This window comes from Pteropus medius, unplaced genomic scaffold (genome assembly GCF_902729225.1).
Source record: "Pteropus medius unplaced genomic scaffold, Ma_sr-lr_union100, whole genome shotgun sequence".
Classification (NCBI taxonomy): domain Eukaryota; kingdom Metazoa; phylum Chordata; class Mammalia; order Chiroptera; family Pteropodidae; genus Pteropus; species Pteropus medius.
The window spans coordinates 32,250,587-32,277,516 of record NW_024354500.1 but is presented as its reverse complement, the minus strand read 5'-3'; the positions used below and the strand labels follow the sequence as shown (position 1 = coordinate 32,277,516).

Genomic DNA, 26,930 nt, shown 5'->3' with positions numbered 1-26,930 from the left:
TTTCCTCCATCACAGAATGAAATAGACCAAGGATTATTCTAATTACAAAGCATAAGCTTCAGAACATTACAAAGAAAATCATCCCCAAAGGGATCCACTATGAGATCTCTCCTATTCTTCTATTCTCATTTTGATCATTGTTCTCATTTAAATTTTTTTCCATTAAAAAGCACGAGTCTGTGGCTTTCTCCTTCTACTATACACATTTTGAGAGTGAGTACAATGGCCAACATATTTCTTTACATGTTCTACTTTATCGCCACTTCCAAGACTTCACTTAGAATGTTTCTTTACCCTATTGTATATTTCACCCACTTTTTTGTATTAAAAATAATAACAATAATAATAGTAAAGCTGCTAGCTCGGTATCTTATCTCCTTATTCTAGAATGTCTAACTCATCCATTTCTGCTCACACTAGCTATAAATTTTCTAAAGTTTAAAAGCATTTTAAAATCATACTATGATATTTATCCCAAGCTCATTCTCAAATTAGCAAATATTTATTAAATATCAATTGTGGTAAATTTAGGATTTCATCAATCATTAGTTCTATCTCTAAATCTTTGAGTAAGGTATTTTCTCATGTACCTTAAGATACCAGACATTGCTGAATATTTAGATATGTATTTTTTATGAACTAATCTAGAATCCTAAGTTTATAGTGCTCTACTAAAGATATTCAATATTAAACTGAAATTTTAACAAATTAAACCAATAAAGGCAGGAGATAACCCTCTTTAAGGAACCAAAAGACAAAATAGTAAAAATGTTAGGATCAATCAGAAAAAAAAAGTGAAAGACAATATGGACAAGATCATATATAAAAACATGCAAAAGTTTGTAACAATAGAATATCTTCTACAAAATAAAAGAACTGAATATTTTAACAGAATTAAACTCTAAGAAAGATAAACTAGAAAATGTTTCAAAAATCATTTGCAAAGAGAAATTGGTCTATTAAAGATGTTATAGAGTTCCAGTAAAGATGGTAGAGTAAGGAAACACTGTGCTTGCCTCTTCTCAGGACAACATCAAAATTACAACTGAACTATAGAACAACCGTCCTTGAGAATTAGCTGAAGTCTAGTTGAACAGAAGTCCTACAACTAAGGACATAGAGAAGAGGCCGTTTCAAAACTGGCAGGAGGGGTGGAGATATGAAACAAGCTGGTCCCATATCTGTGTGTGGTGGTTGAGAATCAGGAGGGATATTTTGGCTGTGGAGATCCCCTCGGGGGAGTGAAGCGTCCTGGCCCAAGACCAGGCTCCCCAGCCCAGTATTCCAGTGCCAGAAAGAGAAGTCCCCACAACTACTGTTTGTGAAAAACAAAAGATTTTGTGACTGGGGAGGGGGCTGTGGGAGTCCCAGGCATCCATCTAAAAGGCCCATGCATGAACTTATTTACTGATAGACTCACTCACTCTGAGCATGGGCAGCAGCTTCAAAGGCATCAGAGAGGTATGGGGAGGAAATGAATTGTCTGGCTTCAGGGTGAGGGCTGGAGAGGCAGCTTTCTCCCAGACAGAAGTATGGACAGAAGCCATTGTTCCTTCATTGAACCCTTCCTACTGTTGGTATGCAGATGCAGGCAGTCATCATATCTGAGTCTCCATCAACCTGGATTATACTGGTCGCCCTTTCCTGGTGACTCCCTGAGGCCCTGCCCCACCCAACTTGCAGGCCTACCCAAGCGGCTTCCAGTGGCTTTTCCATACAAATGGCCTCTCTTGGCTCATGCTGTGGACTTTCTTAAAATCTCTCAAAGGTCCACAAACCACAAATAAGTAGCATCTGGCCTTGGTGAACTTCATATCTCTTGTTGAGCAGCCCTGAGCCTGGCACAGTGGCAGCCAGCTTTGGTTCATGGCTTGGCCTCTCAAGTGAGAGGAGGAGGAAGAGGAAAGATAAAAAAAATATGAATAATAAAATGGCAATAACTACATATTTACCAATAATTACTTTCAATGTACATGGATTAAATGCTCCAATCAAAATATAGAGTGGCTGAATGGATAAGAAAACAAGACCCTATGTATGCTGCCTACAAGAGACTAACTTCAGATCGAAAGACACAGACATGTGAATCCACACATTAATTGCAGCAGTGTTTACAACAGCCAAGATATGGGGCTGGCCTGAGTGTCCATCAATGGAGGAATGGATAAGGAAGATGTGGTGCATATATGCAATGGAATATTCCTCAGCCATAAAAAAAAAATGAAACATTGCCATCTGCCACAACATGGATGGACCTAGAGGGTGTTGTGCTGAATGGAGTCAGTCAGAGAAAGACAAATGCCCTATGATTTCACTTACATATGGACTCTAAAGAACAAAATAAACAAACTAAACAGAAATCAAACAATACAAAAAGATGTTATAAAAATCATCCTTGTTAATAGTTTCCAAGTAGTTGTAGATTTCAGTACATCTGTGACCTCTTCCTTAAGACACAGCCACTGAGGCAAGGAAAGTAAAAGAGTAAAGTTACATGAAATAGTCTTTTTCAAAACCACTCTGGTCATTTTATAATGATTTATTCAACCCCAAATAAGTATAATTTATACTTATAAGAGGGATGGTTGAGGGAAGGGAAGAATGGAAACATTATTCTTCCCACTAGGTAGATGAGGAAATTTGAAGTAAAGGGAAAATAATCAATGTATCCAAAATCTCCTGAGTGAAACAAATACCACAAATACCACACAGTGTAGTTATTAGTGGGATGATTAATCCTAAGACTGAAAAGGCTAACTCTCAACATTTCTGATTTCCATTATAGGTTATTCCACTTGTCCTGTCATTCACTAAGTCATCTACGTAGGCCCTTGTTCTCAGTAAACCAAGGCTTCTTGGCTGAGTGCTCATGTTTCTTGGCTCACGTTTCTCCTTCTGCACCAATGGCTTCCGAACTGAGTAGCCACTGTTTTTATTTAGCCTCTGCATGAACATAAACTATTCCCAACACTTGAGGAACCTCTTCCCCCAGAGATTGAAACTAAAACACACATTGAAGAGCTACTGCTTGCTTTATTAAAGTGAGGGTGTGAATAAGTCTGGTTTCCTATACCACCACTTGCACACGTCCTTCCTCAGGCTGGTTCTGAGCATGTGAGCATGGTCCAGAGGACTGTTTCTTCCCTAGCACCATTGCTGTGTCATGAGAGTGGTGCCATAGGGTAGGGGGTGGCAGGGTCGGGGGAATGTGAGTGCTGGAATCTATCAACCTAAATTTGAATCCTGGGTCCAGTTTCTAGAACATGGGCAACTGACAAGTTATTCACTATTCTGAACCTCAGTCACTTCATCTGAAAATGAGAATAATTCTACTATCTTACCTCATAGGGGTTATTGGGAAGAAAAGATGAGATAATCTATGCAATATGCTTAGCACAGTGCCTGAAACATAATGAACAATAAATTTAACTATTATCAATATTGTTATCATGGCCTGCTCATTATTCTAAGAGTCAGTTAACACAATCCAAAAACTATGCTTTTATTCTTTTTACTCTTTACAGCTGTGCCTAATCATGATAAGCCATGGTATTCAGAATTGTAAGCAATTTAACCAGCTCTGCTAAAATTTGCTAAGTGCTTTGACTCTATAAAAGACAGTGTAAATGTTAAGTGACATTTCCAATTTGGATAAATACAAAGAGAAATAAAAATCATTTGAGAATAAAGGTATTGAATTGGGAAGAGTTTAAAAGCCTTACACAGGCTGTGAAAGTGTACATATGTTTTCTCAGTGCTTATGATTTCTGATTTTGTATTTGTAATATGAGAATGGTTAATCTACTCTGTTTATAAATAGAACTTATTGCAGTTGATCCTTCCCAGATTGTAAGAATATCTGATTGGTCCTCAAAAAGAAGAGAAGTCTTTGGGTCAATTATTGCCAAATTATTCTGATAAGTGCTATATGATCTGAGCTTGCTATAAACAGAGACATCTAGAAAGAAGAGAAAATTGTGCTAAGAAAATAGCTCCTGGTAAGAAGAAAGAGAGTTACTTATCTAGATATGATACTAGGGCCTACCAGAGTTATGTGCTATGTCTGGCAAATTTTGTTCTCACTAGGGCCCTAGGGAAGAGAAAAATTAATAATTCCCTTACTGCATAGGTCTCATTCTTTCTTGGAATTTTGGAGGGATAGATAAGTACCTATGTAGAAAGAAAAATCACATGGCCTTTTAGCAGGTTGTAGACTCCTTTCCTAATTTATTCTTCATTCATATTCCCATTTGTACTTTGTCATTGAGGTTAATGCACATAATAGAACCCCTCATTCAGTCCACATCTATAAAGCATGAGTCAGCCATTGACAATGCATGGAGAGAACATGGCAGCAATTGCAATCTGTGTCTGCAGATTTCACCCTTTCTCACTCTGACTCATACCTTCTCTCTCTGTCTGTCTGTCCTGAACCCAAACTCAAGCTCTTTCTTCATGAGCCAGTTGTTGGATTTGGGTCTCTCTCTGCATTTTTAGCTCAGCTTTTCCTATCCTCTATATCTACCTCTTCTCCTGGATCTGCCACACATACCTGCACACTGCGTCTCTGTTTCTCCCTACTTTTTCAGTGAACTTGACCTCACTCCTCAGAAATTACCCTCTTTCACTTAGTCACAGAGAAAGCTTACTTGTCAATTGGTCCCTGGACAGCTGAAGCTTGATTCAGAGGACAATACTCCAGGGTGATTACAGACACACAGAGAAAGCCACAGAGTCACCTTGGCCTTCATAACACAGGATCTTTCAAAGATCTTTACAGAAACATTATATGGAAATCCTGTGCTTCCCATATTGAGTCTTCTATTTTCCCCAATAACATTCATTCATGGAAGAGTATAATTTTTTTAAGTGTAAAAGAACTTAATCAAGACACCAACAGATAGATACATCTGCATTAACCACAGTCCTGAGAGTTAGCTAAATTAAATCATCTTAATTAACTCAGAGAAAAATAACAATTGTTATTCTAACTCAGAGCGATGCTTGCCACAATTTTGTGGGGGTATTTGTGATTTTTCTGGGCTCTGTGCAGATCTACAGAACAAGAACTTCCAAGAAGGGACCTGGTAGCAAGCATTCCAGCTGTTTGCCCATGAGGCACATTTAGAAAGCACTGAATTGAGAAATTTTACAATTTCTCTCACACCTTACTCTCAAAAATGTAGTTTGTTCTCAGAAGCAGGTGTTCTTAGCAAGTGAGAAACCCAGATTTTAAAAAAAGGGATCCTTGTGTTCACACTTTTTATTTTTCATCAATTATACCAAAAACTTGCATTATATTCCCAAAACATAGAATATGAGATAGTAATTTTAGTGGCATAAAAGTTTTATTTTAATAGTTGTGAATGTTAATATGTTTTAGAAAAACCGCTAGGTCATTAAACCCATGATTTTATGAATATTATTTCTTAAGCAGAGGTTAGGTTTTTAAAATGGGAATTGATTTTTAAAAATATCAAGCAAATAATAGTACAGGAGGTATAAGAATGTGACATATCATGAAGGTGGTACTCAAATATCTAAAGTTTAGGCAGTATAGAGTTAGTAAGTATAGGTTTTCTTATGAATAGAAGGGAAAATTATTAGCTTACAAGGGTAGGGATATAAGCTTCGATGTAAAACAAACAAACAATAAAAAAAATCACTAATATACTAGAAAAAGTATGGAACCTGAGTCAGAAAAGCTGAGTTTGAATACTAGTTATACCACCTGTACTCTGCCCTGCACAAATTAAGGCTGGCCACAAGCATCACTAAGAATTAACTCCTTAATCTGAGTGGTTCCTAGAAAAAGTATGACTTCCAAGTTTTTCTTCCTTCCTTCTTTCTTTTGCTTCTTCCTTTTTTCCTTTTCCTTTTGGAGAAGTTGCTTGCAATCAAGAGGACAAATTCTTTTTCAATGCTCCAGCTCCTGTTCCATTCTCTGATTTTTGACGTAGAGGTTTGTGCATTTCCCTGAAGTCAGTCCTCTATATTACTGGTAAAAATCCTTGGGGATCTTTGGGGAATTAGTTTTCTATAAGAATGTAAATTAATTTATTAACTAGAATGCTGTAGATTGCCTTAGAGGGACTCAGCATAGGAATGGCTACAGAGTTTCGAAGGATTATGATTCTGCTCTGCTTATAAAATCCTCCGAAAAAGGGGAGCCAGTTGAGTCCTCTCTCCATCTTGAATCCAAACAAGATTCCATCTCAAAGAGCTGCATAGGGTCTTGGAGACCAGCTGAAGAACAGAAGGGTCTAGGCAGCAGCATGCTCTATCCCAGTGCCCTCAGCGCTTTGAGAAAAGAGAAAGCTAAGCAGTATCCATGATCTCTTAGCCACAAACTTAAGAAAATATTCCTAATTTTCAGATCTCCCAAGTTAACAGCATCTTTTCTGAGCATTCTGTGACTTGAGTTCTTCAGGGCACCTAGTGCAGACAATAAAGTCCATCTGTCTCTCTACATACAGCCCTCTTGCCCTCATGGACAACAGCTCCGGCTTCTCACCAAATAGCCTGCCTTTATCTTGGTCGGGGGAACACTTGGAGACAAGCACTGGCCAGCCTGGCTGAACATGTCTCTTCAGTCAGATCAGAAAAAGGTGGTACGAACGAGCCTCTGAGCCTAGCAGGCAGACTTTCTCAGCTGCCGTCTCACACAATATACCAGTTCAGTTTAGCTCTGTTGTGAGAGTTGGGGCTGTGTGAACTCGGGAGCGCAACGGTGAATGGTTCAGCATCTGATATGAATTTATCACCGGCTGCTGGTTGGGTGGGGAATAAAGCGAGTGTAAGGGCTGTGAGTGTTTAATGCACCCGGCCACAACCCAACAGTTTGTCCTAACGAGCCTTTTACCAACATAAAAGGACAGGGTCAAAAGTAAGTTGACCCCTGACAGAATGTACAATTATTAGAAGAGGGCTGTGCACGAGCAGCTGCTGGAACCCCACTGGTTCCGCATGGGGCTTCCAAGAGTCAGAATATGAATAATCAACTCAAGGTTGTTTTCTCCACCCCTCTCAACCCTCACCACCTCCCTCCAATCTTGTCTCCCTGTTTTAGGCAAGTCCTATTATATTTCTACAGGAAGAAGCATAGCCCTCCCTAGCAGCTGCAATAATTGTGTTCCTATTGTGATGAAGACCTCCTCCCGGCCACCCCCCTACAAGTGGCCATTGTCAGCGGAGAGTCAGTGATTATACGCTTCGCCTGATGCTTTGGGGGACCCAGCTGCCTAAGTGCTGACACACCAGCGTGTGGAAGACCAGGGAGGGGGCTGGTGGAGGTAGAGACAAGAGGTGGGGGGGTTCCACGTCTGTGAGATGAGACTCTGACATACCAGACCTTTTGCATAAGTCAAGCCCAGAACAAATGAGGCTTTATCAGGCCCCAGTGACGAGGGGTCTCATCTCCCTTTGAAGTGGAGCTGCGCATGGGGCCTAGCAGCTTTTCCTCCTTTGGATCCAGCAAACATCCTTCTTTTGATATGCTACATGCTCATTATCTCTGCCCCAGTTAATGGTTTTTGATTGAAGGGTGGCGGCTGGGATGCCGAGAAGATCGTTAGAGAGGCTCCAACCAGCCAAGTCTGCAAGAAAGGCTTTCCTTGTGCCTGGGCCTAAATTTGGAATTTCTCAACAGTGTGTGCTTGTTCTTAGAGGCAGATAAGGGCTGAGCGTGAAATTCTTAATTAAGCAATAAATAGAGAGTGGGGTGTCAGCAGATGTAGCCAGTAGCCATGGCAACGGGAATCACATGGGCAAGAGAGCTAAGACTAGATGTAGGCCTCAGGCCTGGGCCTGACTGACAGCTGAAGAATCCTACAAAGCTTGTAAACCAGATTAATTAGCTGACTAATTATTTCATAGCGTTAATGTAACTAAAAAATAAAAATAGTTCACCATGAACTGAAACATCCCTGGAAAAAACAGCAGGAAAAGAGGCAGTGAGAAACTGTCTGTGTAAGGCAGAGACAAGAACTGTCAGTGAATCAAATCATATAAATGGAAAAATGGGCTTGCTAGATTTGACTCCAAATTTGAAAATATAAAAGAACACTTGTTCTTAGTCATACCCATTCTCAAGCATGGCATAGAAGTTATAGTTCAAAACTGCCATTCATAATAGCTTATTGCATCTAATATTGCCCCTCCTGGGTCCTAACACAATTGAAGCACACAAATACTTCACTTGTGGTCTGTTTTGTAAGTGGCTCCTTGGGCAGAATTCTCATGGGCTTTAGGAAGGCAACCTGAACCAATCTCCTTAAACGATATTTTTAAATGAGCAATGTTAACTTATTCTGTGGGTAACAATTACTTAAATGGTATTAAATTTCAATTATGGGAACAATACATCATATATGTCATATTATCATGAATCTCAGTTATCTAACAAAATCTAGTCAAGGAAAATAGAATAATACCCTTTCAGAAGGGTTATGATGAGTTCAAGGCACTTGACATTGTTAATCTTCCAAGAAAAAAGAAAAATTCTAGACAACTAATCTGTTGAGAAAATTTGTAGTAAAGTAACGTGGCATACTAATCACACTTGAAGATGTTTGGGTGTTTTGTACCACAATTCCAAGAGATAAGTAAGTATTCTTAACCTCATTGAACAGATGAAGCCATTGAGGCATGGAGCATTTATAATTCCATGCCCCAGGTAAAACAGCCAGTCAGCCACTGATTAAAACCTTAAGCCCTAAGCTCTGGTCATGAGCTTTCCAAAGAACCTGCATTCCATAAAGATGTTTGCTGAACAAAGACAAAACTTGCCTTGGTGGAGAAGAGAAAGGTAAGGGTCAAAACATGTTATATGTGCAGGATTTTTTCTTTGTCATTGGGGATCAGTAAGTTTTCTCCCACAACCCTGCCTAGTACCCCCAACTCTCTTTGGTAAGTAATCAATGATTATTTAGCAGGCAGCACACTCTAGTGGAGAAATCCATAGCCAGGAGCTAGAATGCCTGGGTTCTGATTTTTCCCATTCTTAGCTGAGTGTAAGATTAGTCAAGTATCTCAAATCACACACAAAGTTGCCAATAAAGGAAATGAAGATAATTGTGATTTAAAAAATTTTTCCTCTCCTGGGGGATGTGGTGAGGTTGCAGACAAACAATACAAAAGATGATCCACTTAGAAATGGTCAACAAAAGAATGAAACACAGCCACTTGTCAGTGAAGCAGCACTCTGAATGAAACACCAGCCAGAAAGAGAAGCAGGACCCCCAAATAACCCCCTGAAAGTCTAACAGAAAAAGTTTAACTCGATGGACCTGAAGGAGGTCAAGCAGTTTCCCTACAATGATAATAAACTTTTCTACACACAACTCTCCCCATGTTTTTTCATTCCAGGAGTATGTTCACACAGACTGTGAAGTGTTGACTTAAGCTCTTCTTAGATTAATCGCATTTTATGTTAATTATGTCCCTAGTCACAGACCTATAAAGTCACATAATCTGAAAAAAAAAAAAAACAATTAAACGAAAGTAACAAACTAACCAATATGTAAAATGCATGGCACAGAACTGGAACTCTATTGCTGGGGTCTCTTGGGGTACCAGCTACTACTGTCTCACTGCAATTATGGCATTACAGCATCGTTAACCTTCCTAAAGGTGTTGTCAACTTCACACAGGGTATATACAAAATCATAACTAAATCCACACAATGCAATGTAGCTTCATGGAACATCACTATGGAGGGGCAGCGCGAGCCTCAGTTCCTCCTAAATCCTCATATCTCCACTGTGCTAACCCAGAAATGGAAACGGAAGTGTCACCTAGTCACCTATCTATCCCATATGCTCAGAGGATATTGGAGGCACAAACGACCATGAAAATCACTACTTGGGGCACTGAGAATCCTCTTCAAGCAATGAAGGTCTCCAAGGTTATTAAACATTTAACCAGCCCTCTGTGACTCCCTGTTCCTTTTCCAACTCATATCATTCAAAGATGGAGATACTAGGGTATTACGATACAAAGAATTTTGTAAAAATTAATAAAAACTATTTAACAAAAATATTTTATACTGAAATATTCATCTACATCACATATATGCAATATATCTATACAGATGTACATCTACATATAAACAGGTATGCATTTATACTATATATGTGTGTATGTGTGTATATACGATAATAGTATAACTTGCTATTAATTCAATAAATAATGCTATCAAGGGGAAAGAAAATCTGTAGCTGCATGATCTGATGTTTTTTTCTTTATGTCACAAATGTGTTTTATCATTTTGGCTTATGTGAGTATTCAAATCAGTTTGTAGTTCATGAACAGAATCTGACTGATGGACAAGACACACTCTTCAGAAGCATGCTAAGTTATAGAACGAGAACAATTTGAAATTAAATTTTGTTCTAGAATATACATCAAGCGAATAGTCATAGTTAAAGTTAATGGCAACTATTTGCTCTTGCTTAACGGCTGTATACGACTCTGGTGGTAAAACAGTCTCATGGAGCTTTGTCCATCCTGAGTTTTTATAGTTTTAGGTAACATTTATGGATGGATCAAGTCAGAAATAAAATTTGAATGATACAATTCAACACAAATAAAGTATACAACAATCCATTTGGCAAAGATAAAAATATCAGGAAAGTACCATATTCTCCTCTCTGGTGCTATTAAAATTTAATAGTCCTAAGGCTCAAGTGTAGATCAGACTCAGTTGACATATGGCTAGGCACAAGTGAGAGCTTTGAACTCCTCAGAACCACGGTACACCTAAAGTATCTTCTAATTTCCTAAGACCACTCTTATGACTTTTAGGGACAATTGACAAGCTCTCTAAATCCTTAGGACCAAATCTGGCTTGGGGCAGGGGCCACGACTTCCCATGTTGATGAGGTCCCCTGTACTTGACCAAGATTCATTAAGACCAATTTATGACAAAATTGTCATTCTAGAGACCCATTTGGTCAGATTCTCCTCACAGACCGCACTGAGCTGAGGTTGGTATAAGTGGACATCACAGTGCTCAGAGTGACCAATGTGGACATGGCATAGAAAGGAATATGAAAGGAACACTAGGAAGTCAAAAGAAATACATGGTCTTGACCCACATATTGGGCTCTTGTGAAACACACAATAAGATAATAAGAAAATCCTTTTGCCACCTGTTACTCTGTAATCACAGAAGGATTCCTGGTCCTATAAAATGAAACGAAGCTGTTAGGTCCTTTGTCTTGATGTTGCATCCTGACACAAGATAGATACAGCCCACCCCCTGCCCAGGACTCAGATCAGCCCTCCATGCCTTCTCATCTTCCTGACCTGATTCCCTTCCAAGGCTGTCCTTCTCACTGTCCACATTAACTTCACTCATCATTCCACACCCCTCTATATCTGTCACCTTTCACTCTCTGCTGTTCCTAGTAACCGTGGCCGTAACCAGCCATCCTGTTTTTGTGCACTTGATCTTTCTACAAATACAACACTGCCTTCAAGTGAACTGAAAACATGAAGCAGTTGCTGCGGGTTTGGCACTCTGCTAAAATGTTTTACATTCTAGTCTTTATTTAACTTCCTATCCTTTGAGGTAGGTCCTATTATTATCCCATTTTAGAGATGAGGAGGCTGAGCCTTAGAAAAAAGTAGTACCTGTTCAGTGCTGTATAGAATGTAAGTGTTGCAGCTGGGATTAAAACCCAGGCAGTCTGATTTCAAAGTCCGCCTCCTTAACCATAACACACAGCTGTCCCCTTCCTTTCCTCATCACTTCATAACACAAATGTCTGGAATTCAAGAGTGAATGGTGGTTTCTAACTATGTGTCCTCAAAACGCTCATCAAGTTGTACTTACCCAGATAGGTGAGTTCCCTCAACTGCCTATTGAAGAACCAGTCACATCCTTGGTCTTTACGAGGTGATGGAAGAGCCGAAAGGGACCGCCCTACTTGTCTCCCACACCTTATGAAGATATCGGGGTAAGGCCACACGACTGTATGTACCAGCAGGAGGTAATTCCCAGGAGCAAAGTTGCCAAATGTTGCTGAGTACTTGAAGTGAGAGAAAAGCAAAGTAGAGCTCATTTAGTAAGGAAGGCTCCCCTCCAAAAAGAGCTACAAAGAAAGAACCCACAGATGGAATAGTTTAGAAATAAGATAGTTCACACCAGACTACTTTTCTTGTGAGGAATGGGCTCACTTAAATCCATTCCATAATAAGTTCATAACTTAGGCTATAAAATCATAGGCTGTGAGAACTGAAAGATGCCATACATTTCTGCTTGTTTATCAATTTCGATTAACAGAGAAAATCAAGGCCCAGACAAGTAAATTGACTTATCCTAGGTCAAACAGCTAGACGAGACAGAGCTAGGTCTAGAATTCCTTTCCAGTTTTTCCCATAACTTAAAAAGGCAGCAACGACAGCAGTGCCATCCACACCTAACATTAATAGCTTGCACTGTTGGAGATTTGCTACGTACTCAGGTACGATTCTAATCAAGGCATTCAATCCTTGAAATATCCCTGTGGTTGTTACTACCATTGCCCCATTTTAAGGATGAGGAAGCTGAGGCAGGCGGAGGTTCAGTAACTTGCCCCACATCACAAAGTGGGAGAGTGCTGAGCCAGGGTGTATACCTCCAGAGTCACCATTCTCTGCCTTCGCCTTATTAAATGTTTTTAAAATTATCTCATGGGAACATCAAGGGAAGGAACAAGCTCTCCTTTCTGAGAGCAATGGTTAGAGGATCAAAACAGATTCTGCTATGAATTCCTCAAAACGATAGCACACCTAAAGCAGCTTTTAGTTCCCTAAGACTGCTCTCATGACTTTTAGGGAAAATATGTATTATGAGACAGGAAGAAAGAAATGTGTTAAAAGGAAGAAAAGAAGCTTGAGGGAATCCACTAGACTGCTTTTTTTTTCTTCCAGAAAACGCACCCACTCTCTACCTGGCTATTCCTATCTTTGCTCCCCCTAACCATTTGTCTCCTTCAACCCAACCCTAAAGACTGTCTGGACCTTCATTTGCAAGTTAATCTTTGACCACAAGGTGGCAGTATGCAATGTAAAAATGCATTGTTAAGACATTTTCTCTGGCTACAAACACTTCTCCCTGGGTTAAGTTGGCTCTTAACCCATAACAGAAGAATACAATTCTATGGATTGCTCAGAAGCTGTTTTTCATTGTATTAATTAAGTTAAAATTTCAGGCAGAACAACTCTGCATTTAAGGTGAGATTTAAATAGATTCTAAAATTTTCAAGTTAAGAAAAGAAAACAACATATCTCGTATTCTGGTTATAGTCATCTGGCCAAAATGGTGCTGCAGTTTTTCTTATCATCACCAGCAGATAGATGTCAATACCTGCAAACTATTATTTCACAGAAGGAAAGATAAGAACCCCTGGGGAATGGAACACACCACTGAATGAGTTCCTGGCATTACCTGTAGAGATCTGTTGATCCAAGGGGTCTCAAATTGCAGTGAGTAGGTCTCTTGATCTAAGAGCAGTGCCATCCAGCCATAAGGGTTAGACAATGTGTCACATACATAACTGACAGTGATTGTCTTGTTTCTGCTGTCAGTCATGGTTAAATCATAAGAAACATCTGGAGCATTAATCCTAGGGTGATTTAAAAAGAAAAAAATGAATTTTGATGTATTTGTTCATTCTGGATCTAACATACTCCTCTCCTATCAGTTATAGTTCATCGTCTGTCTATCCTAGGTCTGTCCTAGGACCCTTTTGTCTGTGTCTATGGAGGATTTAGTAGTCACTGTATGGGTCAAAATAGCCCAGTGGGAAGGTGTTATTGGATCGTTTGTGCATTTCACTATTCTGGTGGGTTGGAGTTAGTAATGCTCAGAATTGATGCCACTAAAACGCCGTCTTAATGAAGTAACATATGCCAGCACTAGATACCATTACTTTAACAAAGAAATGTCCATGGCCAGAATTTTGCCATAGACCAGGTTTATCAAAAGCAGAAAACATAGTATATAGTCATTAGATATTCCTATTGGGAGCAATGACTGAGACCCAGAACCCGATGTACCTGGACTATCAGAAGCTCCCTCCCCACAACTGCCTAGTAAGAATGGCTTCGGTAGCCCACCCTAGAACAAAGAGGTAACCTGGCTCATCTCCTTTTGGCTTGAGCCCAGTGCTCACTCCTACCACAGCACCTCAGTGTTGGGTTTGCTCTTTTGCTTGTTAACATAGGTTGTGAGATCCTTAAGTTAGATATATTTTCTCCTTTTTAGTACCCTGCACCCTGGCACAGGACTCGGCACACAATGGGCACTCAAATTATGTTTGTTATGTGAACAAAGAATGCATGAATGAGCTCTCCCAAAAGTTGACATCAATTTCTTAATTTATATAAAGGGTTTATAGAAGAACTGCATTTTACCGAATACAGAAACTGAGGCACAATATGACAAAAGCGTCAAGTGAATGTCACGGGTAGAACTAGAAATTTTTTTAATTTCTGAAAATTATCCTACACAGCCCAACCCAGAAAGTAATTTTTAAGACTTCACTAGAACATAAATAAATCTAGTCACTAAAAGACAGAAAAAATAAAGCAAAAAAAAAAAATCAATACACATTATGACTGTCCTTTCCCCTTTGGTTTAGTTTTCATGAGAATCTTTAACTGTGGCATTTTGCTGCAGGCAGATAATTAAATTCTCAAAGTAGAGGGAAATGAGATGAAGGAGGATGTTGGGTTTTCAAAGTGAGGTGTGGCATGAGCATATCCAAAGCCAATTTACAATCCAGTGGCATATTATAAATGGAAACTGTTTTTAGTGTTAAATGATTGGGCACTGTGTTCAAATGGGTATAAATTGAAAATCTATATCTGTGTGCACTAAGTGTATAAACTTAGGTATATATTTGACCCTCTTCAAGTTTTAATTTCCTTTTTTTTTTAAATGGAGGCAATAATACTGTGTATCTCATATAGCTACTGTGAAACTTAAAGTGATAATATATGTAAAGTATACAGTAACCATCTACCTAAAGTTCATTTAAAAAAGAACCTCAGATGTGCCAGATTTGTCATTCTGTACTACTCGTTTTAATATCTAGAGGTTGATCCAGAATATTTGGTCATTTAAAAACACACTTAAAACCTTTCATGCTATAGAACATTGATACAAATTTATTATAAGATTAAATGTGTTTCATCCATTAATATAAAGAAATGAAAGGAATGAAAACTGCTCAGGACACTGGGAATAAAAAACTACTCTTTTCCTAAATTTCCCTATGCAGCATTAACTGAACTTTTAGAAATCTTGGGGTAGATGGACTTCTTTCTTCATGTCTTAAGGCTTGAGATACTTAGGGTGTTGTTATTGTTGTTGTTGTTGTTGTTTTCACATATATATCAGAATTTAAGTTAGAACTAAAGAGCAATCCACAAATCATGTTCTTAGAATCAAAATGGACACGAAGGTCATCTGCTCTAACTTCTAATCCATTGCAGGAATTTCTTCCATAATTTATTCTGTTCTTTCTTCCAGTTATAGTGTATTCACATTCTAAAATTCTTGATCTGTTTATGGAATTTATTTTTAAATTTAAATCTTTAGAAAAGCTTTAGAAAACTTAACTCTCTTCCTTGTATTTCTAGCCATTTGTCCTTGGCCATAATGGCTCTCTCTTCCTCTGACTGAAACCATGAGTCCCAGAGTCTCAGGAGATCATCCAGCACAATTTGGCCCAATTCATATATTTAATGAGTAAAGATAGGCAATTGAGAAATAAGTGTTTTAAAAATGTGATAAGAAGAGATAAATTGGAACCAAGAAATACCAAAGAGGTAGATGAGTTGGCTGCAGTAGGTGCCATGGTCAGTGTGTAAAGTGGGATTCCCATGGTGCGGGGATGCTATTCAGTATGTTTCAGGTTCTGAGAACGAATTCTTTCAGATTTCAGAGACATATGGGCTCTGGATAATGAATCACAAGACCCAAATCCAGGAGAAACTATTTGATAAATCAGAATTTCCATCTAATAATTCACAGTAAGAAACTACCTTTCACATAATGGATATTTGATAAATATTTGTTGAATGGAAAAGTGAGTGTTGAATGAACCGAACACTCCAGTTGGCCATTTAGTGATGTTTCTCCTCAACTTCTAGGGAAGTTTACCAGAAAACCACAAGAGATTTTTTGTAAACTTATTAATCAAAGGAGATAAGCAGTTTGATCATAAATTATCAGAGCTTGATATAGTCAACCCCATATTAATAGAATATTTGCCAAGAGGACTTAATCACTTACGTTTGGTGATCAGAAAACCTCTCCTGGGCATGTACAAGCAATCTGTGCTAATAGTAAGCTCTGCTTTAGGAAAATGCTGATTTTCTTATGAACTAAAATTTCTTTTATTCCTAGTTAGTGCTCTCAACTAAACCACTTTTATAAATAGTTTTTTAAACTATAGACCAAAAGAAAAATTCTACTTGTATAAATCCATCCATCTGTTCACATTTAATTCTTTCAACCTATATTTTGTCATTTATTTTGCCTTACTAACCTGTATTTGCCACTCTTTTCTTAAGATGTTATACATACCATCTTGAAAATTATGAAAGTATTAGATTAATATGTTACAATACAATTAATTGGGCAGATATTTCTAAAAATGCTTCTTAATTCCAGCAATGTTGCCCCAAGAATCCTGGTTATTTTGATTAGACTTAATTACTTCTCCAATTTCTGATAGCACCACATTTATAAATCAATTTTTAGGATGTGATTTCTACTGGTTCATTTTCTATAGATTGTAACTTTTAAAGGAGCCATTTGTCAGACCATATCCCCAGTTTCTGAGGGCCCTTATAAACGTGACCCTCTCTTCAAAGATTGTGAAACAACTAAATTCTAACATTAATTCCATTCTATTTGTCGTTAGGACTTCTGTATCTTCTTCTTGAACTTTTGTACCTTTCCCTTCCAACCAGCATCTAGCAATCTGATGCTAACTCCTTGATCAACCAGAGACCCACCAGAGCACAATGTGATCTGAAATTATCCTTTCCTCTTCCTTCTTCATGCATCGCCCTGATCCTATCAAGCCACCCCATCCGTCTCAACCAAGGTTTATTTAAGATGCAATTTCACAGGCACTCACATGCAGCATCAGCTTTCTATAATGAAATACAGGTAGAGGAGGAGGTTATCAAAAGTACCTTTATCAAAGCTAGTAGTGGGATGAATCATATAGTACATTCTGAAAAGCAAATCGTAATGTAAAAACCCATCATCTCCCATTAGGCAAAATGCCTTATGTTGACCATAACCAGGAGAGAAAACTTCAAAATCAAATCAGCTTCCATCCTTCTAGGACAAATGCGAGCAGTGACAGTGGTGGGCCCTTCTGAAAAGCACCAAAAGAACATCAAGAGTTGAAGAACACCATGAAAAGAATTTACCAACCATAATTACTACAATTTTCACTTGCCCTAAATAGCCACCCATTTCCCTGTGCCCTAAATAGCCACCAATCTCTCTCTCTTTACTGTTAATGAAGCAAAGGAGCACAAAAGTATTTCTAATTTGGAGGAGCCAAGGGAGTCTGCATGGGCCATTAGCAGCAGAGAGCTTCATTACTAGGAGAAGAAGTCTCTCCCTGAACTTCTCATGGCTTTATGTGCAAGAAACCAGGAGGCAAGCAGTCCATTTTAAACATTAACCCTTAACTCTACATCAGCAACAGCTCCCCTATATAATCAAAAAGACAAAAGAACAAGCCTTTCCTTTTCTTTTCCTGTTCAAAGGGGTGCCTTAATTTTTGTTCTTTTTTAACAACCAAGCCTGTCTTTAATTAAGAGATATTTTTCTTTAGAAATATAGCACTGTCACTTGATAAAACGTCCCAGCCTAAGTACCAATTTACAATATTAGTTCCATAAACAGTTATGTAATTTAGTGCCCATGTATTGTATGGAACTGTTGAATGTACACTGCCCACAAAGGATTTGTTAGGCAATCAACTATACCAATGAGAAAAAATATTAACACCCTGCTTTGTGTTTACCATTAGCTTACTTTTCCTGAGGGTCCATATCTATGTGTATTAAGATAAACACTGTATTGAGCTCTAAATGCTCTCAATTCAGAACGATTGTGAAATAAACTCTTTATAATTACACATCTCCTAAGCCAGACACTTCATAATAACTAGCCTCAAATGGTGCTTCTAGTATCTCCTGGATATTAGTGCTTGCTGCTGTTGCTATCATCTTTTACTTCACAAAAAGGACAAAATTGAAATTTTGAGGACAGTCAACAAAGTTTCATGGCACAGTTTGGCTTGAGCATCCTTTAAAAATACAATAGGCTCATAACAAGTCCTTGTCAGAAAAACCACTATCCTACCTGCAGACCTGCCACCATCCAGTAATATTATATGTAAAGGTACAGGCTTTTTATATACCCTTATTGATTGAGATACACTTAAATATTTTTCCTTTGGAGTAAGAAACCTAAAAAGAGAAAAGAAGCCACAATATTTAGTCTTCCCCCTAAACTTTTAACAGTCCTTAAATTCACATAAAATACAGGACTGGTAGGCAAGCCATATAATTTAATAATCCTTGTGTTTCTGGCAGGCACACCCAAACATCACTCCTCTGTGACTTTGCAAGTGTATATTTCTGTCTATCATTTCTCAGAGTTCACTCAAGAAATAAGTTTATTGTAGAGAAGCCCAACAATCAACCTAGCAGCTCCTCAAAAACAGTGTCTACAACTTCTGCCACACCCTTAGGACAACACTCCTTCGTTATTTTGTGTTAATCCATAAAAAGAAACAACAAATGTCTATCATCCTATTTAGGCTGATCCTTCATACATTATGCATCTCTTCTCTTGATCTGTTGAATCCAACTCGAATGGCTACCTCAGAAAATGAGAAGGCCATTATTGAAGCTATGCAACCAGAAGGTAGAAAGCTACTCATCAGGGATACTGAAAAACAATTTTATGCATTAGGTAAAGAGTTAGACTAAAAAGTCCGTCTTTACTTTTATATATATACACACACACACCTGGTGCTGTGGTGGAGCTGACTGACACCAGCTCACGAGCTCATTGTCAGCCCCTATCCCCGATGCTATTTTTAGTGATATCATGATTTGATGATATTCCTCAGTTTGGGGGTCCATTATGATTCTTAGATCTTTTTTCTATTTTACTTCTATAGCTTCTGCTGCCAAGAGAGAATAATACTTCTTGAAATTTTTCTGTCCCACAGGATTTCTGTTTGTTTGGGGTTTTTTTGTTTTTGTTTTTGAGGACTGAAAAGATACCATTAGTGATGCTATGCCTATTTATCCCTAGGAAGGCGAGTTAGGCGATTATTAAAGGAAAAGGTAGGCCAAAATTTCCATTTGAACTCTTCTTTACTTTTGCATTTACAGAGGCAGGGGGTGCCTCATACTTTGAATACTGACACATTAAAAGCAGTTACATAGGTAAAAACTGCATGCAAGCACTACAGGAGAGGATATCAAACAAGATCTAAGAATCAAGGTGATCAACAAGAACATTAACCTTTTCTTTCCTTTTCCAAGAGAATTAGGAAGAAAGAAACAGAAGGTATTGGGAAACAATGAATCAACGACTGTGTCCTGAATGATTCCAGATTCTGTGACTGGCTGGGGGGTTTTGCTAGATCAGTATAATGTTATGTGACTATTGGAAAGTATTTCCTATTTTTTAAGAATGAGGTTAGATCACATTTAAGCAAGCTTAATTCCTTTGCTAGGCATTTGTTTCTCAGAAACATAATAATCTATAGCATTTTATTCAATTAGTAGTATGTTTGTATGGTGTTTTGTAAATCACAAATGTAAAATAGAGACTTTTTAAAGACAACATGTATTGAGCACTTACAATGTGCCAGGCAATTACCCTGTGAGATAAATACCATTATGCCCATTTTACTGATGTGAGAACTGAAGCAAAAAGAGATGAAATAACCTGCTCAAAGTGATACATATAGGAAGTTAGCAGAGGGGGAGCTAAGTCTTATACCAATAAATGATTCATAATTACTTCTCTATTCTTCAGATTTTGAAAAATAATTTCAAATATATGCTAGCTTTATTTTAAATGTCCTATAAAAACTCAGAAGGACTGGTTGGTCAACCTACAACATCTTATAAACTCTTTTAATTCCCCCCACACTCAATGTAGTCGATAATGGAAAAACAGATCAAAGTTTGATTCATTGTCATCTAAATAAGTCTATGACAACTAAAAGAACTATAGAGTGCTCTAGATCAAAACAACAACAACAACAACAAAAATAATTCCCAGACAGTAATTGTGAAGGATGACTTCTCATTCTTTCCATCACAATTCTATGCATCTATACTACCAGAGCAAGAAAACATTTGCAAATGCAAGCAAACTTCTGACTCAATAAGGGTGGGGTTGGGGCAGAGTAGAGAAAGAATCAGTTGTTAAAATAAATAATCTGGTCAACCAATAGCCCCAGGAAAGCAAAAGCCTAGAAGATATTATGAAAGGACATTCTTAAGCATTAGATGTTCCTAGGAATTTTAGAAATAAAGATTGGGGATAGCATTTTAATCCTGGATCTTCTGAAGAAACGTTGAGTGCCATGGGCTTCTCATAAACATGTCCTAAGAGAAAAATGAACAATAATGGTCCTAGAGGAAGATTGTGGGGCATCCACATTTTTTCATTTATATTCGAGAATTCAATACTAATTTTATTGAGTCACTATGTGTTCAACATGGTACTGGGCACAATAATACACACAAAAATACTCTTATCCTTACCTTACTTACCATCTACGAGAAAAGATGGACAATTTATAGTTATGTGGGAGCTATCTATGAGTATTGGTTAGATCAAGTATAGAGAGCCAGCACACAACGGTACAGAAAGCTCAGAAAAGTTTACCAGAGAAAATGACCTTCATGCTCGGTTCATGGAAGCTGAACCTTATGAATCGAAATTGAGTATGGCTGAGGCATAAAATGCAAGGAAGAGAGGGCAGAGTGCTGAGAGACAGTGCTAACTATAAACAGGGAGCAGGTCAGGAAGGGCCCATGAGATATTAAAAATGTTGAAATTTCTTCAGGAGGCACTGGGAAATGTTTTAAATTTCAAGCAAGGGAATGAATCAATACCAAGACCAGATTTACATTTCAAGGATGTGAGCACAGCAAGGTTGCAAGCTAAGAGGCTATTGTGGTGAGAGATAATGGTGGCCTGGACTAGAGAGGGCAAGTTGGCAAGTTGGCAAGTAGATAAGTAGAATGACGCAAGAGGAATTTTGGAGAGAGATAAAATGGACTAGACTTGGTAGATGATTTATAAAGAAATAAGGTCAGAAGATGAGTCAAGTACGACTCCATGTTTCTGGTTTAGACAACAGAAGCATTTGCCTGAACAGGGGAAACAGGTCTTTTGAGAAAGACCACAAATTCAGTTTTGGCAAGTCGAGTTTGAAATGGCTATTAAATAGTGAAAATATTCAAAGCATCACTGCTCAACAGAAATATAATACAAGCCATAAATGTAAGCCACAGATATAATCTTAAATTTTATATTAGCTACATTAAAAAAGCAAAAAGAAACAGGTGAAATCAATTTTTATAATATATTTAACCCAATAGATCCAAAATATTATTTCAACATAACAATATAAAAAATTACTGAGCTATTTTACATTATTTTTTTCATACCAAGTCTTAGAAATATGGTGTATAATTTATACTTACATCACATCTAAACTTTGGACAGGCCACATTTTGTGTGTTCAGTAACCACATGTGGCAAGTGGCTACAGTATTTGACAGTGCAGATCCTAAGGGTTGTCGGATAAATGGGTCTGGAGTTCAGTATAGCTGTGTAGACTAAAGGGAAAAAATCTGGAAGCATCAGTGAATGTTAATTGAGGTGGTGAAATAACCTAGATCACACGAGAAGAGTATGACTTGAGAGAAAGGAAAGCTTTTTACAGAGCCTCAAGAAACACTAGCACTTACGGGACAGGAAAGGTGATTTAAGGAGCACACAAATATCTATCAGTAGCATTACCCTTGTCCTATATAATTATCCCTATACAGAAGAAAACATTGATCTAAATTTCAGGGCGAATGAAGCCAAAGAACTATGTTAGGCATGTCATCATTATGAGACCTCTAGAGAAAAATGGTCACTGACATATTTTTCTGAAATGAGTTCCTGACTTACATTGGTAGGGCTAATACACCCCTGTCTTATCAGCAAGGATGGAGTTGATAGAATGTGATTGGTAGAAACAGAAGCTGGGAAAAAAAAACACTATCCAGAATACTCATGGATCCTACAGAAAGCCTGTTTTTAGAACTGGTAAGCGAGACAGAAAACAATATAAAAAGCTCTCATGCAGATCTAGCATGTTGCCATTTTAACAAAATATAAACTAGACCTTTTTTGCCTTGCACAGGTTGGAAACTTTTTTGATATTAAATATTATTACCAATTTCAAATATTTACATGTCTCTGTCAAACCAGCTGCTAGGGTCAAGTCAGAGGAAGCTCTAAAACAAGTGCCACAAATGTGGGTACCCATTAGACTTAGGGTAGTAAGGGAAGGGACAGAAAGCTGCCACTGTCAAACAATGAACTTACAATAAAAATGGAAGAAAGAGGGGGCCTTCCAAGAAAGAAATTATACTTCAACCACTCGGTTGTTAGCAAAAGGGGAATGGGGTGACTTCTTTACACAGCTATGTAAGGCCACATGCCTGGCCTTCTGGGGACATTGTGCTGAGGGAGGAGGGTAAGAATGGAAAGTAATGATAGCAGGGTGCTTGTGCCATATCAGATCTCCATCAACATGCAACCCCAAAAGATCAGGACTATGAGAGCTTTGTAAATCAACTCTTAGGGTGCTTGCTCCAGGGCAAATAGCACAACAAATTAATCCTTTCTCCATGAAATGCAGCAAAGTTTGTATCTACACTGAATTCAAATTGCTCATTAGCTCTGACATGTTCCTAATGAGGTTATAATGCTCTGGGACAAAGATCAAGTCACTGAGCACAAATAGCTAGGGATAGAATCATAGAAAGATAAAGTTAAAAGGACCTTTGAGTAGTGCTTCCCAAACTTGAATATAAATCACCTGGGGATTCTAATTCAGGATGTCTGGGCTGGAGTCTGCAATTCCCCAGGTCCAATAAGCTCCCAGGGAATGCTCGGGCACTTTGACTAGCAAGTCTCGAGAGTCTATCTAATCCAATCACTTATCCTAAAGGTGAGGACTCTAGGGCCAAGAGACTTATAACTGGGAATATGCTGAAACTTCCCTGGGGCTAATTTGGGGTAGTGGGACATTTGTCCATAGACCTGCGGGTAAACCTGAAATTTTTTAAATAGAACCATAGGGAGTGCAGTCACCAACCATTTGGTTTTCCCAAGACCGAAGGAGTTTCTGGGACATGAGATTTTTTAATTTATAACCAGGAAAGTTCCACAAAAACAAAAATGTGTTTTTCACACTAGCGAGAGCCTTTTGAATCTACTTAAAATATCATTTCAAGATTATTATCTTTCTGACCTCCTCAGTCCCTAAGTGCTGGGATCATGACCTGCTGCTAAGTTAAACACCTAAGTATCCTGTGCTAAAGATCTCCAAGAACATGTTCAGATAAGATTACATCTGCAGTGCCTTCTAACACCACCACTAAGTGCTTCTCTGAGACAGTCTTTCAGTAGGTCTCAAAGTAAGGCATAAGAAAAAGAGAATAATGCAGAGAAATAAACATCACATGAGTGTATAATGTTCTTTTTAACTACACAAATCTATTTTAATTTTCCCTATTTGAAAAAAAATGCATATAAGAAATAAATCACTAAATTTTATAAATCACAAAACACTCATTAAAAACACCTTTGCTAAAAAAAATCACAAAAATAAAAATAAAATTCAGAATATATCTGTGAGAATTAAAAGAAAAAAGTCATGCTCTGTGCAATCAAAATGATTAAAAATGAAAAACACCCCTCCGCATTGCTATTTTACTCATTGGAATTGTGCCCATTAACATTAGATAGAATAATAAACAATCTGGAAAGCAAAAGTGAAAAAACGCTCAGACTATTCAATGTTAGCAGTGTATTTCTAAGGCTTTTAAAACAATATCAAGATATTGATTCCATATGCATTCAAAATACAGACAGCGCAATCCTGACCACACCGACTCACTCTCTGGAGTTTAGTGGTTTAAAACAGAAGCCAACATGGTCTAGTTAAATCACTTGACTTAGTATTCATGTAGCTAGGACACTTAAAACAAAAGAAGGAAAGAAGTCTGGCTACATATATACTATGCATTTGAAATAGGTACAAGATAGAACCCTAGACACTCAGCCATCATTACCTAGAAATTAAAGAGGGCAGAAGCAATCCTATTATGCATTATAAACAGCCCAGTTGCTGACTTAATGGTAGTTTGACTAGCAAAACCAAGGAGTCCTTGCTCCAATATTCATAGGAAATGTATTGTACGAATCCAATAGTTCATGAAATTAATAAGGAAAATGAACTGGAGTGAAGCAACGTTGCAAGTAATAGGAAGGCATCAGCAATTGTTTCCCTGGAGCATATCGAACATTTAAAAAGAGCTTGGGGAGAGTAAATGTATATAAATGAGAATGGACATTATTGGAATTTTTTAATAATACTTTTAATTTAAATACATTTCAAATTCTCTGTTGATTGCAAGTCTTTTCAAGATGAAGCTATTAGCTCAAAATGTCAATAAGAGATCATGGACTACAAGTTCTGGTCTAGTGATATTAAAAGTTAGCTGCCATTTGAATCAGCCTGAAACTAACACAAACTTATAATTTGACAGCTGTCAAAATGATTCCCACATCACTTATGTAGAACTAAATACTTCAAATAGAGTCTAGAAAAACAATTTCCCTTTTATAATTCTCAACAGCCTGAATGATATGTGTATGCTCATTGGCAAACTGAAAAGTATAGTTAATTCAACTTACAATCCAATAGACATCCGATGAAAGAGAACATTTTCCCCACAGACACTGCCAGGGACAATCTGACTGAAGCTGGAATTGACCAAACAAGAATCTGAGAGGGTTTCCATTGAAGCAAGAATATGACTTCCATTTTTCCCAGACAGAGACCCATCCAAGTCTTCCAGAATTGCTGCATGAGGAAATGGAAATGCTACTATGTTTGGAGAGTTTGTAAACTTCAACTGGTTGGTCTTCACAGTAAATCCACCTATAAAGTGGAAGACAGAAAGACTGTTACACATGGCACAAAAGACTATTATAACAAATGGCAGCTGAATTTACTGGGATGTTTTCAGTATTTTAAATTGCATATTTATACAGTTTTACAATACACTCACTTATTTATTCAGAAAGAAATCATGACTGCTTACTGTATGCCAGGTTCTTGGTATGTGCTGAAGATGCAATGGGAAACAAGAGTAGTATTAGTGCTGCCTTCATGCAGCCTGTATTCTAGGGCAGTGATTCTTAACTGGGGGTTGTTTTGCCCTCCAGGGGACATCTGGCACTATTTGACATCACTTTTGGCTATCACAACTGGGTTGATGGCAGAGCTATTGGCATCAGATGGGTAGAAATTGGGATGCTGATAAACATCCATAATACACAAGACAGTCCTCACAACAAAAAAAACTCTCCAGCCCAAAATACTAATAGTGCCAAGGGTGAGAAATAATGGTCTAGTGGGAAATAGAGAAATAGAACTCTAATTTACTAATTACTATACACTAAAGGTGTTATGGTTTAGTCTTTCGATCTGTCTGCTCCAGTTCTTCTATGATGAGTCTAACCCCACCTTTATAAGGTTTATACTTTAAACATTTACCCTCATGAGCAACATTAAATCATGTGGGCAAATAGTCATAGTAACACACTTTTTTAAGTATTAGCTCTAGAGCTGCACTTCTTAGCAGCCTGTCCCTCACAACACCTCCATGTTATTTATGGGTACTGCTGCTAATCCAGTTGCCCAAGAAGAAAATATGGCAGTAGTCTTTTAATCCACACACCTCGTCATTAAAATTTTTAAAGTGAGTACACATCTTTTAGTACACATACTACCATACTTCTGTATTACATCCATTATAAAATATACAAACAGAAAAATAAAAAAGAATAAATTACGAATAAATAGAGGTTCTGAGGTTTTCATTCTGCATCCCAGTAGTCCATACAGTGAATTAAGTCATGCATCCAAGACCCCATGGTTAACCTCTTGCAACTTCTGTAGTTCATCTAAAACCACAACCACCAGAAGCTGTACAATTTAGTCCTATTGGAATTTCAATTTCTTACATATGCTGTTCAAATATTTAGAAATTTTTTTTTACACATTTCTCTCTTGCAAATTTCTATTCATCTTTCAAAACCCTGCTCAAGAGTCACCTCTAAGAAATCTAACCTGACCTCCTTCCTTACTCCTTTCACTGACCTTGTTCAGGTTTCTAGAATTGTACTCGTCACACTCTAGTACAGTGACTGAATTAAACAGTTACTTTTGTGACTATATTAAAAGCTCCTGGAAGACAAGAACTATGTGTTTTTTTTATCTTTGTACACCCCAGTTCCATAAATAGAACCTGGAATAGACACTTTTTAAACAAATGAACTATATGACAGCCAAGATTGCCCAATGAGAAGGGATTAGGCTACTAATTGTGGTGTGCTTTTTTTTTTTTTTTTTTTTGAAATCGCTATCGGCTGATATAAAATGGTGAAGCTATTAAAGAACTGAGGAACTGTGATTTGAAGTGAATGTCATAAGGTATTTTTTATTCCTATTATTATTTCTAAAATGTTAAAAACAGTCTTTGACTCTGCCTATACAGGAAAAAAAAAGAGAGACTTGCTG

The 26,930-nt window shown here is 37.8% G+C and overlaps 1 protein-coding gene across 1 annotated transcript in view; it reads right to left on the bottom strand.

Annotated features, from left to right (window-relative positions):
• PKHD1 (PKHD1 ciliary IPT domain containing fibrocystin/polyductin) overlaps window positions 1-26,930 on the bottom strand; it is a 411,516-nt gene that overhangs the window by 190,726 nt on the left and 193,860 nt on the right. The window contains exons 48-50 of the mRNA XM_039853082.1: window positions 25,040-25,286; window positions 13,433-13,610; window positions 11,837-12,032 (exon numbers count right to left, since the gene is read on the bottom strand). Of these exons, the coding sequence (XP_039709016.1) occupies window positions 11,837-12,032; window positions 13,433-13,610; window positions 25,040-25,286 (621 nt within the window). The remainder of the gene's footprint in view (window positions 1-11,836; window positions 12,033-13,432; window positions 13,611-25,039; window positions 25,287-26,930) is intronic.